Below are 16,911 nucleotides of genomic sequence, written 5' to 3'. Positions count from 1 at the left end.
GTCGTTGGGTGTGATTTATTGCTATTATATCATAACAGTATATTGAAATTCTGGCGTGGAACGTCAAAATCCGAATTTTGTTCAAGCTGAGAGCACGCGCGCGTGCCAGCCGTAATATATTGCCAATATACCATGGTTCTTTTCGCGTCTCGACCAATCAGATCGCTGTATTTGCGCAAACAATATACTGGTATGATATAATTACAGTAAAGATACTACATGCTATCTAACTGGATGGGATGACCCAGACTGACCTTTCCCCTTAATTTTACTTTCAAATATGCTATTGTAGATTGACAAACCCGCGTTTCCCTGACTTAATCCGCATGACTGGCGTCAACCTTAATGAGTGATATCATATTATTTCCACAAGAGTGGATTGTATTGAGTTTGAAGTTTCGGAGGTGGATCTCACCGGTGAACTTCCGCAATCGATTGAACCTAAATGGTATGTCCATGGTATTCATATGCAAATAGTCACTGCAGTGTATTCGGGTCAGGCTTATTGTGGCGTTGTTGAGTACTTCATTGGATTCCACGTACATTTTTAGTTTCACTTAAACGATGACGTAAAACGTTCCCATCACAGAGCCATACACACACAGTGGACGGAGCAACTCAACTGTCACTGATCAAGCAAAGGCACTGAGAAACAAGAGACAGCTATCCCGGTATAGCCGAATCAGGTCGAAATCTCAGGTTTGTTGTCAGTTTTAAAGCAGTAAGGCCATCAATGCACCTCACGGAGAACGCCCAACGACCATTTTCAGTAATGGGAATATGTAACGCAGCTTTTACTTCATTTGTGCTATCTTAGCTGATCAATGCAAATCAAGTTACTGTAGATGTGCTGAACCTTAGTACCAAATCGCCAAATGTCCTGTAAATACGACGAGCGTCCGTGAAAGGTCAAACGCGAGTCTTTTGAGAGAAGCGGTAATAATACTCACCATTGTCCACGTGTTGTCGTTTTTTGAATATAGAAATTACAGCGTCACGGCTCATCGGTATCTGGAAATAAAAATATCGGATTGAATAGCTTTAGTCTTCGTCGAAAAACAGCGTTGCAATCCTCTCGAGCTCCTTATTTAGTGAAACCATATCTCCATGTTGAAACCGAAGATCCAGCTGACCATCGTCTTTTTTTCTTTTCGTCAGATTTTGAATTTACTTGCGTACAGGATACATTCAATTTATTAGGTCAGCAAACTCCTGAAGGAAGACGAGATATAGGAGAGAAGTAAGTGATATAGCGCATGCCTAGGCATGATACAAATAAAGGATTTCAAATTATAAACGAGAAGATGCATATTAGCCTTGAAGCATTATGGGCAGCGTGCGGGGCGCAGAATGTGATGAAATAATTAGTGACGTTTTTATAGCACATTTTCAATTTTACGAGTATGCAGTAACAATTGTATGTACTAGTATAATCTCCCTATTTACGAATGTATGTATGTATGTATGTATGTATGTATGTATGTATGTATGTATGTATGTATGTATGTATGTATGTGTGAGCATGTTTATGTTTACGCGTGCACCAATGCTTGACTGGTGTATTGTCACGTTTCTTATGTACAATTGATTTACGTAACCCATGTACAAATTAGACTCTTTGCCCATAACCAATGTGCATGAATTTGTAAGGTACAGTTCTTATTTTACATAATTTAGGCGAATGTAAATTCCTCTATTTAGGGAGAGCGCAAAAGACCGTAGCAAGTTTTATATTATACCCGTATCACATTTTGTCAACTTCTTAACATTGCGTCCTTGACCTTGACCATGTAAGACATCGTGTGTTGTGGTGTTGGTTGCAATAGTCACAGTTTTCGGTTTGCAAATTTTCAGTTCTTATACACTCCTTGAAAAGACAAAGACAACTTTTACTTAGTGTTTGTGTTTTCCCTGCAATACTTTTAGTACAGTTTAATTTTTCAAACAAGTTTTCATGACATGGATGTTCACCTCATACACCGGGAGCAAACGATGTGATATGTATCTTGCCGATACATATACCATATCTGTTAAATCTGAAAAGAGAAAGGGCGTGAAGAGAGCCCTGGATATTACACGCTATGGATGTTAACAGTAAACAAGTGATCTTCACTGTCTGAAAGTGAAAGTCCGAACTCTCCGTCGTAATAACTAGTGTGGTTTCCGGGAATTAACAATGAATGGAAATTCAGTATTCGACATAATTTTCTAATCAGCCTATAAGCCTATTTAATATCACCCGCTGCGTATTGAATAGTGTATTTAAATCGTTGCACAAGATCTCAATTGGGGGCAATTTCCTCTTTAATATCCGGCGTTAAACGTTGTCTGATTTTCTTGCCAATACCTCGGGCGGCTGACCCGAGTCTAAGTTGCGAATCTTTCTGTCGGTTAGTGTTGTCGCATGCGTGACGTACAAGTATTTCGTACCTAATGAAAAGTAAACCTATGAATATACGCCAACTTTTGATTATATATATATATATATATATATATATATATATATATATATATATATATATATATATATATATATATATATATATATATATATATATATATATATATATATATATATATATATATATATATATATATATATATATATATATATATATATATATCCTCACAAATGTTTATACGTACGGCTGTGTTTGTCACTTTACAAGGGACTGGGAGTATACAAGAATTCTTCCTGACACCGTCACATTGCCTTCATTTACTGCTTGATCTGAAAATGCTCGTTGAAGTTACTTTGAAGTGATACGATATAAGTCTCCAGACGACTCAACACTATATCGTTTATGTCTATTGTTTTTCTTTCAGTAGCGGAGGTTGATCTTTTAGATTTTATGTGACCCGGAAAAAGAACATGTCATTGACGTAAGTCTATTTCAATTTGTACCTCAACATATATTAAAGCACTGTAAAGGCAAGCTATCTAGAAGTTTTCAATGTTTGGTAGCGACATTATCTTAGAGTCATTTGCATAAATATGATTTTGTTCACGATGATTATGATCGAGGTATACGACCTAAATTACATGTTTTGCATGCGTATTTCACCTTTCCAAACAAAAATAGCGAAAGTGAAAGGTAAGTACATCTTGCGTGTACATTAAGTTCTCCGATATTTTGATTTCAGGGTCTCTTCTTTGGTGAACCTGAGCGAGAGTGTCCGACACTACTTGGGAGAGCAAAATAGAGCCCAGACAGATGTTAACATAGTGGCGGAAAATTTCCTCACTGCTGTGGAATGCGGCAACTATGCAGAAGTCAAAAGGTTGCTAGAATCAAAGGTATAGATAGTTCAATGACAATATCAACCTTGAAGAGAATGCAATGTTATGTTTAAGTACTTTAAAAGTTTTGAATGCGCACGCGCAAACTGAACTTTTGTGATGTAATGTTTTGCCCCTCTCCTGCTGATATAAGGGCTTTAAATTGGACGTTCAAAATAGTAATATTACACCAGAAAATTAGTTTTGAACAAGATGAAGCTGCCAAAATATGTGATGTAAAGCTGTTCTCCTATTTCAGTCAGTCGATGTCAATTACGAAGGGAGACGACGAGGTGTGCAGACGACAGCACTGCAGATTGCCGCCGAGCGAAATGATTTTTACATGGTTAAACTACTCTTTCTAAAGGGTGCAAAAGAACTAGCTGTAGAAAGAGTTCTAGGTAAGTTGTTCCTTTATTTCTTGTGCCCAAAAGCAGAGACTGAGAATACAAGAACTAATAATTACGATAAAACGTATTACTTCTGCTCACCATATGAGTCGCCTTCTGCTGTGATGGGTTGCTGGTGCTGTTTGTGGTACGACGCAATATTCGATGACGGCGCCCTCTTTGAGGTTGAACAGAAACCTTTTGTCACATATTGCGCGGATTTTTACATTATCTATAGGTAGCCTATCATCCACGAATGCACGGCAACTGATCATTCAGTCCCTACACACCGAGTGTACATGTCATATGCATACCATTAAACCCGTAAAATGTTTTTACTCTTTTACATTCTGCTTGCTTTTTAAGCTTATTAGCTCATGTGTTCACCCAGTTGAGCTATTTTGGCAGCGATGTCTGTGTGTCTGTGTGTCTATCTGTCTGTCTGTCTGCCTGCCTGTAGGCTCGATATCGCAAAAACGTCTCATCAGATAAGAATCAAATCTGGTACATAGATTTAGTTTGCAAATGGCAACTGCAGAAGGGGTTATTGCTATTATATTATATCAACTTGCGTGTCTTTGTTGTCCTACTTGGGTATTTTCACCACTTAGATTGAACGTCGGAAATTCTGCGCCCGAGACCGAGCATTTTTATAAGTTCGCATTACGTACGCACACAGTATCCAAAGATAAATACGCATTACGTTCATCAACATTGCATTTTATTCGCATGAACACGAACACTATACTTGTCAAAATACTGCTGCAGACACAGAAAACGGGTCAAGAGTTCAAAAGAAAAGGTAACAATTTTTTCGTAAATTTACATAAGAACAATAGGCCTGGCTTTTTTGGAACACTAAAAATAGATTTGTCTCATTTCTGTACCGCATACGCGTATCGACTGTCGGGCATTCAGAAGTGGAACAGTGAAGTTACGGGATCTATTTTTGATAGATAATTTGGGCGTTAATTGTACCAGAAAACAAGCAGTTTTGAAATAATCCTGACGTGCGATGACTGCAACTGTAATCATAACAGTTGTGCAGATTGTGTTGGACATGTTCCCAGATGCAGCGAGAGCTGGACGCTAACACTGCTCGTTGCATTTGATGTCAAATTTCGTCGCAGTCGCTAGGAGTCATCCCATTGTTATTTTGAACTTCTTGGTCTACATCGTTAGGACACCCAGGTCTGATACAGCCCAAACTTTGGTAAAGAATATCTGACATACCGTTACTGTGGGGAAGTGTCAATTTATTAGTGAATGAACAATACCAGCTTCATTTTAAAGAGAGGTAGGATATATCACGTCTCGACTCACGTAAAATGCACGGTACATGCGCTGTCGCCCTAATGCAATAATTTGTGTACGTTCATCACACCCAAATGTGCTGCTTCAGAGATGTCTTTCATCATCAATCTCAACTTATTTTCACCAAGAGGTGAATTACAGACCCACACTTTATCTGTCTATGAAAATTCGGTCTTCGGTCCTTGATATAAAGCGGACTGTTTGGGTTTATCTCAAGAATCTATGGTTTAGATCGGTACGTTCAAATACACCGACTGGGCAATTTTTGAAAATGCTGGTTTAGGGGCCCGTTTTACCACCGCTATCAGTGCTAAAACAGTATTTTAGCATCGCTTGAATGAGCTCTCGTCCAATCAGAATGGCGTATGGTAGCATGATATAATATAATTAACATTTTTACTCCAGCAAAGTCCTAATTGACTTGATTATACCAGGTTATAACAATATTGAACGTCATTTCGCATTTTCATGTCAGCTTATTTATAATTTGCATATCTAATGAGCTTTCACAGTTATGCATATATAGCTTGAAGGACTTGACAAAAGAGAATTACACTTGCTATATAAAGTGGTGACACACTGACAGCAGTCAAAGAAATTAATTATTTTTATTTCAGCTAATTACATATTTGAATACTTAATGACCTTTAGAATTAATCTGTAGTGAATATTGTTCATTATGTTGATCATAACACTTTCAATGACGTTGAAAACGTGTGGCAAAAGTTCAAATTTACACACAACTGCAATATAATGAAACACGTGATCACCTTCAGTTCATATCTGGTTTACGGAGAATTCAAGTGACCATCTTCTTATTTATCATGGTGAAAATTTAGTATGCACACACGTTCCTTCGTCTTCACTTGAAAGTTCAGCGTCACAGCATGGCTCATTGTCTTCTCTTTTAGGTTCGGGCAAAAATATCGCCATCAAAGAGAAGATATATGCATATGGTGCAATATCAAGCCCGGCGTATCTTATCATGCACTACTTACAACTTAGGGAAAATGAAGATTTGTCAAGTAGATGCTGTAGATCTGGGGATGTGAAGGACTGTGTTCATGAAGCTTTCGAATTGGTAAAGAGCATGAAAGAATTCGTTCGTCAAGAAAAGTTGACCGTGTTGAAGGTAAGTTATCTTGTGTCTTGCAAAGGGCAACTTATTAATGATTTAGTAAAATTAATAATTAATAACTAATCCAACAGGTAATGAATTAATTAGGTAGTTATTTGTTTAGGAAATGGAAATTTACAAAATAGTTAAATTGTTATAGTAACCTGATTAATAAATAAATAAATGAATAGTTAAATTGCTAGTCACCGGATTAATAAATAAATGAATAACACACACACACACACACACACACACCTACACACACCTACACACACACACACACACACACACACACACACACACACACATATATATATATATATATATATATATATATATATATATATATATATATATATATATATATATATATATATATATATTCACTCATTCATTGACTCATTAAAACATTTTTCCATTAACTGATAAATTTTATATTTTTCATCATTAATTTCAAAGATTATCCTTCCTTGCAACGTCTGAATCCCTGCTGTACTTGGAAATGATAATCAATTTTTTGAAACCTTTGATGAGTGAATTTCCTTATAATATCGTGCTGCTGGCAAATTTGTACCATAGGTTACAAGAATGAATCCGATTTAAATAATTCGTTACATTTTGAATCCGCCACAGGACCTGTACGAAACGTTTAATGGTTACATACAGCGATTGGAGGATTTTCCGGTTGAAATATTAAATAGCTGCCGTACACCCGATGAAGTACGATGGTTCCTCGAAGGTGGTTGTCACGACAAATGTTGCAACTGCATCAATTTCGAAACATGTAGGAGGGTTATGTCGTGCACTTGTGATAGGGATCCTCAACACTTAATTACCATGGAGAAGGCAATTGATACAAAGCAAAAGAGGGTATGCTATCTTTGTTGAAATCTTCAAGATGTGATCTCTGCAGAGCACGGACAATTTTCCGCTTTGTTTCTCCGAACCCTTTTTATGCTGCAGCACATTCTCAAGTGAGCATGTGTCTCTCAGTCTGTTAAACTGCCTGATCTACTGTGAAGGAAGAACTGACATGTGTAACGTGGTTATATTGCAAGGTTTCATCAGTTCAGGAACAAATCAAGATCCACCAAAAATGAAGTATATTCAAAACATCTCAGGAGAGCATAAGGAACTAAAATTGTAATTACACTACCAAGCGTAAGGCGTCTGCAAACGTGCCAGTGTCCATTTACCACATTACACAGACCCACAGCCTAACACTTGTTGATTTAGCCGAGCTAATGCAAGTACAGAATCACAAGTTGTAAAGCACCATGTACAACTGCGCAAGGAATGACCGTTGCGTTTATTGCAATAATATTAAGATGAATTTAGTCAGATGTTGAGTCACAAAAATCGCTAAATCTAGCGAAGATAATCAACGTCATGCTTCCAGCAAGATGGAGCTTTCTAATTGCATGTACATTTTCTTTCTTTTTCAGTTCATTTCTCAGGATCAAGTTCAACGTTTCCTGAAAGAAGAATGGTTACGGGGTCAACCTAAGTGGTCAAGAAACAAAGGCATTTTATGGCGAGTGCTGTACGCCATCTTCGCTTTCTTCGTTTACGGCATTTTTCACCAGTTTCTGCCTGTTCACATTTGTTCCTGCAGAACCACACGACTACATCGTCTCTTCTACAGTCCAAAATCGGCATTCTTAAGTCATTATTTCCACTACGCGTTTTTTCTATTCTTTATCTTCTGGTACCAAGTCTTTGTTTCCTACAAAGTCGAAGGGTCCAAGGCCATCATTGAGTCAGACATGAACTACATGCCTTTACTCGTCTTGTGCATGATATGGTTTGCAACCCTATGCATTGCAGATTTTGGACAATTTATGTTCCAGGGTCCATCTCGTTATTTAAAAAATCACTGGAATATCCTTGACTTGACTATTTTAGTATCCTTTTTCCTTGGTGTGATCATTGGTAACCCCGACGTTGTTGGCGACATATATGAAGACCCCTACATTCATATCTATCTGAGTAAATTCACGTCCCTGACTTTTGTCTGTGCCCTGTTGCGCTTCATGGAACCCTTTTACCTTTCATACTTCGTTGGTCCAATATTGTTGATCTTTACTGAGATGTGGCAAGACATTTTCCGCTTTCTCGTAGTGTTTGCCTATGTTGTCGTATCATACGCCTTGGCTATGTACTACTTCTACGTCGATGTCGGAGAAAATCAGTCTAAATTTGCTAGGTACGTAAGGGTACGTGCAATCCTTGTTATCTAACAAAATATCTTCCAGCAGTGAGATTAGCTGCAAGATTTGTCAAACTCTCGACGCTTATGCCCTACATTCAACTACAGTCGCTGTAATAATGGCGCACCTTTACTTTCAAGAAACGCACTCATGATTGACAGTTGTAAAACAAACCACAGCACGGCCAAACATATTATCACTGCGCACTGAACGCATTTCTACATGGTGCTACATTATGAAACGAACGCGAGATGTCATGATTTATGGAAAAACGTCTGAACATTGAGATGGATATTTTTCATCCTTCTTAAAAACCTTGTCCCACTCAGGATAATTAAAATTCCATTAGCTGTATCTTCTGGCGATTTTTCCGTTAGTTTTCATTGAAATGATCACTGGCTCATGTCGAATAGCCTGTCAAATAACAGAGAATCACCTATTATTCGGAAACATTACGTGCCCTAAAACTAAATTACATGTGATTTACAACGAAAATTTCAATTTTTGTCCGCTCAGAAATACAAACTCTGTTGACACGCAGATTGCAACGTAGGCATTCTTCTGCACCTGCGCGAGCCATTTACAGCAATTTCAAAATAAATATTCATTACTTATGCCCGGTAACTTACGTTGTAGTCCATTGTCAGAGTACGTTGCGTAGCCAGATGTCTGGCAATCCACGACGCAATGTTGTTTTGATCCCGAAATAAACGTGAACTTGTACATCTCGCGTGATCGCGGCGTCACCATATCTGCATTCTCCCCAGCACGCTGAGCATGCCAGACGTCAACAAACTAGCTCGGTAGGGCAACACATTTGAACAAAAATTAGTAGTTTTATGTTGCTATAACATCACTAATCATGTTTGTTTCTTCGTAGAACAACATTTTACAAAAAATATGAGCCTCCAACATGGAATTTTCCGAGGTAAAAATGGTCAAAAGTTACAAATAATGGCCCTTTAAGAATCTGCAGATAATGCAAGGAATAGGCCTACAGGTAGATGCATTGATGGGTTGAAAACATTAGTTAATTCTGTATTTTATCCGGATTCGGATGTTACCCCACTCAATGTTTAATTCCTATTTTTTAAAGCTTTCCATCGTCTCTGTCGTCGCTGGTTTTCACCATATTCGGAGGAGACGCGACGGAATCACTGACGATCGAGGAACGAACCGTGTCAATGATGTCCAATGGAACAGCCGCCTTGAGTTCACCAAGGACATTGGCGTCTTATTTCATAGCTGTTGGTTACATACTTTACATTCTGTTCGGTATAATTGTACTGATTATGTTGCTGAACCTTTGTATCGCCATGATGTCTGACCGATACTCGCAGCTATACGTGAGTAGATAGCCTTACATATCATTATAAATTATTGCCCGAATACATATGTTTATATGCCTAAGAGCATGTGACAATTTACCCGATTCCAGGATGACGAATGTTCTCCTGCTGCGAGGGCACATAACCCCGTGTATTTAGGCAATAATATTTTTATGACATGCCTCTTCATAGTTAACGCTTAACGACAATTACTTGCATGCAGGGCATTCTCAAACAATTTTACACTTATAGACCAGCAGCATCAAACATATTTTAATGGAAGTCAAAATAGCAGTGTACACATGGATATTTTACATTTAGCGTTAAGCGGCTAGCTTGACGGCGAAGGGCTTCATCGGACCGATAATTATGGAAACCGGTCAATACATGGTTCACACGGCCCCCTTACTCCCCAGATGTCCCTATTCAATCAATACACTGATTTGCTTGATCTTCCATTTGTCGTCTTTGGTACCATAAATATGTCTCCCTTCCGAATTATTGTACATTTAACTTGTTTTCCTATATTTGCTTCTCCATTGTAGCATATAAATTGTTAATAGTTATGTAACCATGCAGTCGTTAAATGATATTTTGAGACTAAGTGTAATTCCCTTTAATATACACAGAGCGAAAAGATATTCCAAATGGACAAGCATATCTTAATCTGTTTTGAACACTATGGCGATCCAGTAAGAATCAGTATCCGTAAATGTCAAATTTTGTCTCAATTTCGTCACAGTAGAACCATAACTCGAAACATCGCATCGATAGACATATCGACGAAAACACAAGACAAAAACCATTTAGAAAACTAAAAATGAACAGAGAAAGAAACTGCCAGACGTGAATGCACAACTTGCGAATATTGCAAGAGTGATAAATGGACGAACAATGTTCATCAGCATAGCGCTATCACAGTTAATGTCACTATTTATTGACAGGGTGAGATAGACTTGGAGTGGAAATTTCAAAGATCTAGAATACGGATGGAGTACATCGGGGACCGAGGATCAAATGCCAATATTTTGTCGTTCATAATATTTTTGTTGTATGGCTGTTGTTGCTGCTGCATTCCCTTCGTGTTTGTCTTGATAAAGTGTTGCGTAGATGGCTGCAAGAAAAACGAAACACACGAGGTATGCCATTAATAAATCTTCACGTACAGATTTGCTACTTTGAATGCCAGTATGTTTTGTCCATGGGAATTCCGTCCATGGTCGTTTTGATTCCTTTTGCAGAACCTTTGAAGTAATGCACATCGTGATTTGCCACTTTCAATAAAAAATCATGATCCTTTAACAACATAAGTTTACGATGTAATTGATGGACATTATCAGGACACTTAATCATTTGGTTCTTGATATATATTTTAATATGTTATGTGATTTTGTGTTCAAACAGACAGAAATGAGGGATGTTAAAACATCTGAAACTGTGGCTGATGCAGGGAATGAAAATGAAGTATGTGTCATTTTACTCATGAAAACATCTTTTTTTTTACTTTGTATATGATTTTTATTATTAGGGTTTAAGGTAGTGTGATGTAGAAGACGGATAATTTCTCAAAGTCTTTAAAACCGATGCTCAGGGCGTCGTTTCTCATAACACAGAAAGATAAAATTGCTAATAGGCCGGCACGATATCTGAAGGACAGTCATCCATTCAACATGTGCGTTACCATCAACAGGTTTTGTTACTGCCTTGCGCTCCATTAGAAGTTTTTGAAATAAAGAATCCTACAATATGTATTTGGACAAATATAAGGGTCATACAGTTGTCGACCAAATCCGTACTGTTGAGACCAGAATGAACCAGATGTACTGGTGACAGTGTTGCGTAAATGAGGGTGATTGTTATATCTTTTGCCGATGTACATGCACAATTTTAGAAGTACGTGATGATGTGACAAATGCTATCTTTTATTATCCATGAGTTGTTCATCATTATTGACGAGACTATGTGTATCCGTTTCGTGAACCAAATGTTGCACTTAATATCTGGTGTGCAATAAAAACAGTCGCATCCAAGTTAAACCGTAGTTGCTGCCCCATGTCGTTCATAAACCAGAAACAAGTGATCAACGCTACAATCTTTAATCGTATGCCTGGTCATTGGCAACTATTGTAGACTTGGTTTAAATTACACGTTCCTTAAATTTACCTATGACACTGGTGTAAGCTTCTTGCCCTCTAAATTTTAGTATTTTCTCCAGTTCCTTTTTATCAGTCGGCATTCAAATAAATTAGCATCTTCATCAGTGAGTCGCGTTGTTTATGAGGGACTGCACTAACAAGTTTAAGGACATAGGTTACAACGACCCATTTGATCACCGAATCATGCTGTCTATCAACATGCTCCACAGATGCTACTTTCTAGGGTACGAGCGCATTCATCTTTGATCACATAGAGAACACATTCAAACGCCACAATTTTCGTGATTGATTTTGCCTGTACAAGGCGATTTTGCCATGAAATAATCATGAAGTTTCGTCCTCTGTGTAGGCAGCAGAAGTAATGATACATGGATCGGAGGAATTGTCTGGCTTACAGGTTTGTATACTATTTTGTTTGAATATTCATTTGTATGGGCGTGCTCCAAACTCTAGTCCCCGAATTAAATCCTCAATATATGTTGATGCCACGTGGTTTTACAGATTGTGCTATAATATAAAAAAAACTAACTAATGCAGGTGGATAGTAGATATCTGTGTCAGATGGAGTGTATGGTTGCAAGCAGTTCTACTTTTTTCAAGGTATATACCGTCTCAGTATATAGATGTTTTGCTGTTATAACTGTATTCTCTTAGCTGTAAGCGATCTTATTCAGTTTACCGGAATCTGGTAATAATATATGGCAGAGAATCCGGGTAAAGAATAAATTGATATAACTACCATTAGAAGAACGACTCAACTGATAAAATTGTTTCACACTTGTATTGACCTGTTTTCTTATTGTTGGCCTCTTTCTCACCTAGGAGGAAGGAATACTCTGCCCATTCCCCTTCCCTGAGGTGAGTGAAAAAGATATGTCTTTCAATCTGAATCTCTACCTCAATGACGGGTTACTTTAGATTTTTAGCAAAGACTGCCATAGCTTTGGCAGTACTTGGAAAACCGCTCACGGTGATGTAGTAAAAGCAATGTTGATTATTTTTCCATGATTTTTAAAAGGTTTTCCGTAAACTTCCTATTGATGGGATAATAAATCATAATTTCCACGTTCAAAGTATTTTATGTTCTCTCGTCCATTAGTACTTCTTTAACCCTGTCCTGCAATAGAGTCATTCGAAACTCGGCCAATAATATAAAGTGTTAACTCTACATGACGATCACTTGACTATGATACGGTTCACTAGCATTAAAAGCCAGAAAATAAAAGAAAGCTGCTTCAGAAATGTTGCCTGTGATGCTCATGTCACAGGATACATGTAATATGGAGCACATTGTCCTATCTCACTTGGATAACTAGGCATGGAATATTTTTGTAGTGAATATAGTGATGCTGTCTCAGGGGATCTCTATAGATGGCTCTGCCCCTTGAATACCAATTTTGATGTTTATCTGGTACCGTACCCTTACCCTTGCTTACCAATGCTTGACACGTAGTCTCGTTATTTATCATGTTTGTGATCCAAGGACTCTTTTCACAATAATAAAAGTATAACGTATTGCGAAGCCTGCGACATTATGAGAAACAAATACTAAATATTGCCGTAACATATGTTTTCTCTGTTAAGAAAGAGGAAACACATACAAACTGATTGTACCTGAGAAAACTGAAAATTCAAAACCTTCCAAGGGCAATTTCGAAAACCAAAGTACTTCTTTCAGCTATCTTTCTGACTTTAATAACAATAACATTTTGTTCTGATATTTTTCAGTTGCTGGAACTGCTTCTCGTCAGATACCTTGAGAAATATGCCGAGCCACCCCGGGAAGAGACGAGCGGTTTGCAGCAAGAATAAGTTGCTCGAGGAGGAGCATAATCTTCCCGTGCTTTATTTAGCTCAGAAATTTCACACATTTCAATGATTCAAAGGATAAAATTAGATTATATAGTTTTATACTCATGGTTGTTGTTCGTAGTTGACAGAAACCACAAAGTGTTTTGTCCAACATAGCAGATATTTAACTTCGCAGTGTACCAATATAACGTTTGACAGTAGGAATCGATAATAGTGAAATACGTAGTTTCTCTAAAACACACACAGAAACAGACACAGACACAAACCTAGACACACTCATAAACACAGACCGAAAGACAAACAGGCACAAACAGACAGACAGACAAACAAACAGACACACAGACACAGACACAGACACAGACAGACAGACACACACACACACAACATGAACTACCGTGTAGTAAAGTTTGCATATATAGAAATAATAATGTTTTTTTTATTAAAATCGAAATTTGTGATTATTCCGAGTCCAAATAGCATTTAAACAAAGTATAGGTGCAAATTTCAAAAATTCACTGTGCACCTTCCAATTAGACTGTAACTCTTGCTATGTAGTTAGACCCATTCGAGCTTCACGCTGGTTCTGTGTTCTCTATAGAAGTAGCCTCCAAGCTCCAGCAACCAAGTAAGCTCGTAAAATTATTCGTAATTGTTATTCAACATCCTAGAATTAACACTTTTTAAAGTGGATTTCCGTTGTAGCTTTATTAGTTTCAAAATGATATAAACGTTTATACCAATTGCGATTTTGACTGAAATTTTCATTTCTGTGTTGAATGTATCTTTTATAAAAATATGCTTTTTGTAATTATAACTTTAAATTTTACTGCCTCTGACTTTTGAGTTTCGGAGTTAAGTTGATCTACTTTTCAATTGATTTTAATTTTAATTTTTCGATTTTCGGTCCACTTGCAAGAAAAAATTCATTGTCGTTATGATTTTCATTTTGTTCTGATTTCATTTGCGTCTTGCCTTAATCTTTCCATTAAATTATTAAAGTTATTTCCATTTTCAACCTTACCCTGCCAATGTTAGCAGCAGCTAACGAGTGGTTTGATCAGGGTGATAAGCCTCCGCTTTTGAGATTAGTAGAACAAATTAATGAAGGCGAGTTGGCAGGACAGTTACAGATAACTAGACACACTGTCTAAAGCTGAAACATTGTATTAAAGGAGGTAAGGCGTAGTCAGAACAACACCACCGGGTTCACACGAACAACCCTTGCAAATGATACATTCTGAGGCAGGATGTGTGGTTTTGTTTTGACTACTCAAGACCTCCTTCAAAACAATGCTTCAATTTCCGCAGGGCTGATTTCTTGGTTATTGACTGATATTACTACACCGATGGTAATTACAACTGACAGTGTTGGCAGCTCCTCAATTTAGACAGTGTGTTTAGTTCGTGTATTGCCACTGCCAATGGTTCAAAGCAAACCACTGTAACATATATGGACTGTTTTCTTTGAACTACTATACACACACGACATAGAAAAATCTTGTACAAGAACGTTAAATAATTGACATTAATTGATCAAGATCTATAGACATTGTTTGCAATACCCTGTGTTGATAATCGAAATGCAATTAAATTTATGCTACAAATTTGGCATGGTTCGATATATTGTGTCGATGTGCTGCATACAGTTCTTTCGGGGATTTATTTGGTTTGAAACAGTTGCATTTCAGTATTCAAATGTGGAAATACCGCCTGTGGTCTCTCTGTCAAAGCAAATTTGCAGCTAAATTTTGGTCCATCCATGAAATGATGACGGTTGATACATTGTCGTTCCAAGGTAAATATTACTGTGCGGGCTTTCGCAGCATTAGATACCACTGTGCATGTGCAGACTTGAAATAGAAAATACCGGTATGTTGCAGTATTTTCTATTTTCAATTTAGGTCGGACTAATAAAAAGGCTGAATAATATCACGGATTACGTCTGGGTTATCATTAAATGGAAAGCATTGTTTGGCTGCTATCCAGATGGACTAATTTTAATAAATCGTACATCAATAGTAAAAACACAATATATAAAAGGAGTATTTTCAGATTTAACACATTTCAGCATAGCATGGAAGTCAGCAAGTAACCTACTTTCAAAACTCTTCATTGGGATCTCATATTAGTCAACAGATTCGCCACGATCTGTCACAGATTGCTTCTACTCTTCGTTTGACGAGCCGGTCTCTGAAAACCACTGGAACTGGAGCCTCTCCTTACTCAATGAAGGAAACGAATCCACTTATAGCTGTTAAGTCAAAACGAAAACTTCGGTACGTAAGACTGACCAATTCATGCAAGATTAAACTTTCCTTCGCGTCACTTGAGTTAGATAATTCATGTACTTTCTAATATTCGTGAATATCTATCGTACTTTAGAAAGCTAGAGCGCAGACTCAATCTAGGCTTGTAGAGCACAAAGCAGTACTTGCAGATTATGCAATTATATCCACTTGGCAAATTCTGAGTGCTTTTGGTATAATTTTGTCTCCAATGTAGAGATAAGTATTCAAATGCTTATACCCGACTGCATATATATATATATATATATATATATATATATATATATATATATATATATATATATATATATATATATATATATATATATATATATATATATATATATATATATATATATATATATATATATATGCATAATTTTCTACACAATAGCGTACACAGTGGTTACAATCGTCTAAATATTGTGTGGCATGTTTCCTCCATGCCGGGTGTGATAGAGACTTACGAGTGAGTTTTTCGGCCTAACATTATCTGCCCTTTAGAGAGACACTCCACCTTCATTTATTTGGCGTACGTCTGTTATTCACTGATGTTGCGGCCTCTTTTTTTTCATTTTTAACAATTTAAAACATTTAACTTTACACTGGTTTCATCACATTTTGTGAAAAATATACACTATGCTTTTAAGTGCTATATAATAAACGACATCTTTTGCCAATAAAGCTTTTACATTTGGAAATACAGTAATTTCAAATTGCTTATCATGATTTGAATCACTTTTTAATTGTAAATCTTTCAAAACCAACTATTTAAGGATGATAATACATATGCAAAACAAATTTGTCGTTTTTTGTTTACATATACTCTTGTTTCATGTGAAATATTAAATTTCATAAAGTTTTCTACCCCTTATTTGGAGTAAACCAGTGCTGCAATACTAAACTTTATATTCTCTGTATTTTGAAAATATATAGTATGATGGAGTTTTCATGTCATCTTTGATAAAAAATATTGCTTTGGATAAAAGTTTGTTGATTAAGTGCAACCTTAAAACTGAT

General features: G+C 36.9%; 1 protein-coding gene across 1 annotated transcript; it reads left to right on the top strand.

Moving 5' to 3' along the window:
- The first annotated feature begins 561 nt into the window (after positions 1–561).
- On the top strand, positions 562–15,224 carry LOC139117330 (short transient receptor potential channel 2-like). The gene is made up of 14 exons (XM_070680346.1): positions 562–699; positions 1,159–1,240; positions 2,827–2,883; positions 3,145–3,298; positions 3,540–3,681; positions 5,895–6,115; positions 6,734–6,970; positions 7,546–8,306; positions 9,407–9,656; positions 10,583–10,777; positions 11,043–11,102; positions 12,144–12,191; positions 12,617–12,652; positions 13,523–15,224. The coding sequence occupies exons 3-14, from the start codon at positions 2,873–2,875 to the stop codon at positions 13,604–13,606; spliced, it is 2,199 nt and encodes a 732-aa protein (XP_070536447.1). The 5' UTR covers positions 562–699; positions 1,159–1,240; positions 2,827–2,872; the 3' UTR covers positions 13,607–15,224.
- Positions 15,225–16,911: the final 1,687 nt, after the last annotated feature.

Source organism: Ptychodera flava, chromosome 18, assembly GCF_041260155.1.
Source record: "Ptychodera flava strain L36383 chromosome 18, AS_Pfla_20210202, whole genome shotgun sequence".
Taxonomy (NCBI): domain Eukaryota; kingdom Metazoa; phylum Hemichordata; class Enteropneusta; family Ptychoderidae; genus Ptychodera; species Ptychodera flava.
The sequence above is the reverse complement of the archived record's forward strand: the minus strand, read 5'-3'. Positions and strand labels throughout refer to the sequence as shown.